Source organism: Palaemon carinicauda, chromosome 7 (assembly GCF_036898095.1).
Source record: "Palaemon carinicauda isolate YSFRI2023 chromosome 7, ASM3689809v2, whole genome shotgun sequence".
Classification (NCBI taxonomy): domain Eukaryota; kingdom Metazoa; phylum Arthropoda; class Malacostraca; order Decapoda; family Palaemonidae; genus Palaemon; species Palaemon carinicauda.
In genome coordinates this window covers 40,079,118-40,081,504 of record NC_090731.1, presented here as the reverse complement: position 1 = coordinate 40,081,504, position 2,387 = coordinate 40,079,118, and the positions used below count along the sequence as shown (strand labels likewise).

The 2,387-nt window shown below is 41.2% G+C and overlaps 1 protein-coding gene across 1 annotated transcript in view; it reads left to right on the top strand.

Moving 5' to 3' along the window:
- The first annotated feature begins 554 nt into the window (after positions 1-554).
- LOC137644256 (uncharacterized) overlaps positions 555-2,387 on the top strand; it is a 4,006-nt gene continuing 2,173 nt past the window's right edge. Inside the window, exon 1 of the mRNA XM_068377250.1 lies at positions 555-629. Within this exon, the coding sequence (XP_068233351.1) occupies positions 555-629 (75 nt within the window). The remainder of the gene's footprint in view (positions 630-2,387) is intronic.

Sequence of the window (2,387 nt, the reverse complement as noted above, 5' to 3'; positions counted from 1 at the left end):
TAAAATCTCCACATATATATACATTACATTTTTCATTTTCAAAACAATCCAAGAATACGGAAAAGTCTTCTAAAAACGTAGCCTTGCTTAGCTGAGGAGGACGATATACTACTAAAAATAAAAACTGTATATTATATGCCTTATACTCCAAGGCTAAATACTCAAAACTCACAAATGCTCCAACAACCCTAATTCTAGCGTTTGTAAATGTTTTAGATAAAACAATGCCAACCCCACCTCCCTGACCAAAATTACGTGGTGTGTGAAAAAGTTTATGAGTGTCCGGCAATAGTTCATTAATTTTCAAATTATCAGTAGCACTTAGCCATGTTTCTGTTATAGCGAACGCATCTATTCCTTGTTCACAGATTAATTCTCTTAATTCTGTTGTCTTGTTGCGTACTGACTGTGCATTCAGTAAGGCACATTTTATTCTTTTATTACTGAAATCCATGATCAGTCTGTTGGGCAATTCGCTTCCTCTCAGCAACATTCGATGGACAATTCCAGTCAAAAACCGCATGTTCATTATCGGAGAGGTTCATTCGCGCACAATGGTAGTACTTCTGACACTAAAGAAAGTTTCTCCTCGCCACTCGACCCACATAAGACTGGTTCTAGACAGCGAGGTGGTAGTGAGATGCCTGAATCGACAAGGGTCGAGGTCACCTCAAATCAACCAAGTGATGTTAGCCATATTCCGTTTGGCGGAAAGGAAGAAATGGCACCTGTCAGCAGTTCACATTCAAGGGTTACGCAATGTGACAGCGGATGCTCTATCCAGGTTTACACCTATAGAGTCAGAATGGTCCCTTGACGCAGGATCGTTCTCCTTCATCTCGAGTCAAGTCCCAGAGCTGCAGATAGACCTCTTTGCGACGAAAGACAACAAGAAAATAGATCGTTACGTGTCCCCATACGAGGATCCGCTAGCGGAGGCAGTGGACGCTATGTCCCTAGACTGGAACAGATGGTCCAGTATTTATCTGTTCCCTCCGCACAACCTCCTTTTGAAGGTCCTCGATAAGCTGAGATCCTTCAAAGGGAAAGCAGCAATAGTGGCCCACAAGTGGCCATATAGCATGTGGTTCCCTCTGACATTGGAAGTACGACTAAAATTCGTACCGCTACCGAATCCATCCCTGTCTCAGCGAGTACAGAAGTCAACTGTCTTCGCTTCATCACAGAAAACACGGAACCTATATCTCATGATTTTTTCTCCTTAACGATGAGAAAGAGATTCGGTATTAAAAGTCAGTTCAGACTTTTGGAGGTGGCTCTCTCTAGAGAGGAAGGCCACGTCCAGTTCTTGGAGGGAGAACTGAATCTATTTCCAGACCCAACGTTTCTTGCCAAGAACAAGCTACCCACCAACGGGTGGGGTCCCTAGAGAATCTGCCCTCTGAAGGAAGATGTATCTCTATGTCCAGTGGAGTGCCTAAGGTCTATCTTCATAGTACTTCAGACTTTATGGGAGGGCAGCTGTTCAGAAGAGAAAAACTGGGTTCAAAGTTTTCTATAACTAAGGGCGAAACTCACCTGTGTTATTCACAGAACGGATCCAGACAGTACACCCGTTAGTCATGATCCCAGGAAAGTTGCCTCTTCTATAAAATTTCTTGTTTGTACACCGGCTGGTAGTCACCCAAGGTGTTCTTTACGCACTATGCGAAGCTAGTGGAGCACCTTAAGAATTCTGTGGTAGCAGCAGGTAGAATTCTTCAACCTTCTGCTTTAAATCTGCGAGGAACAGTGTAATTAATTTGGGACGATTAATTAAGAGGGTGCGTGTGTAATCACTGTATGTTACTACACACTGAGCGATAGGCCACGAAAGTTCCATTGTCGTCGGTGAACTATAGCATAATACGGACACTTGTGCCAAGCGTTTTTTACGCTAGTGTAAATTAACATTATACAGACTATATCATTATCATTAATAATTCAATTGAAGTGGCAAATCTGTTTCCTAGTAGACGAAACAATTTTTTCTGTTGACTGTTTTTTCTTTATGCTTTGACGCATATCATCCACGTTTTATAAATTTTATAAATGTTGATCTGATATGTACGTTTATTAAATTTTAATAAACTATATCATAGTGAACCCTGCGTCTTATTCGCCCACACTCATTTTATTAGAAATGTACTGAGCATTAAGATTAGAATATGGATATTTTTATCACGGTATGTCTTTTAAGACTGTTCCCTCATTCAAGAAAAAGTCCACACACTCTAACCCTTCCTTGGAAGGGTTGACGTGGTACCCGAATGGGATAGAGGCAAAGAGGCAAAATTTGTTCCTATGCGGTTACAACCATTATCCATTAGTTTATAAGAGTAGTCACATTGGTGAAGATGTCACAAATTCATACTGACATTGGTGAC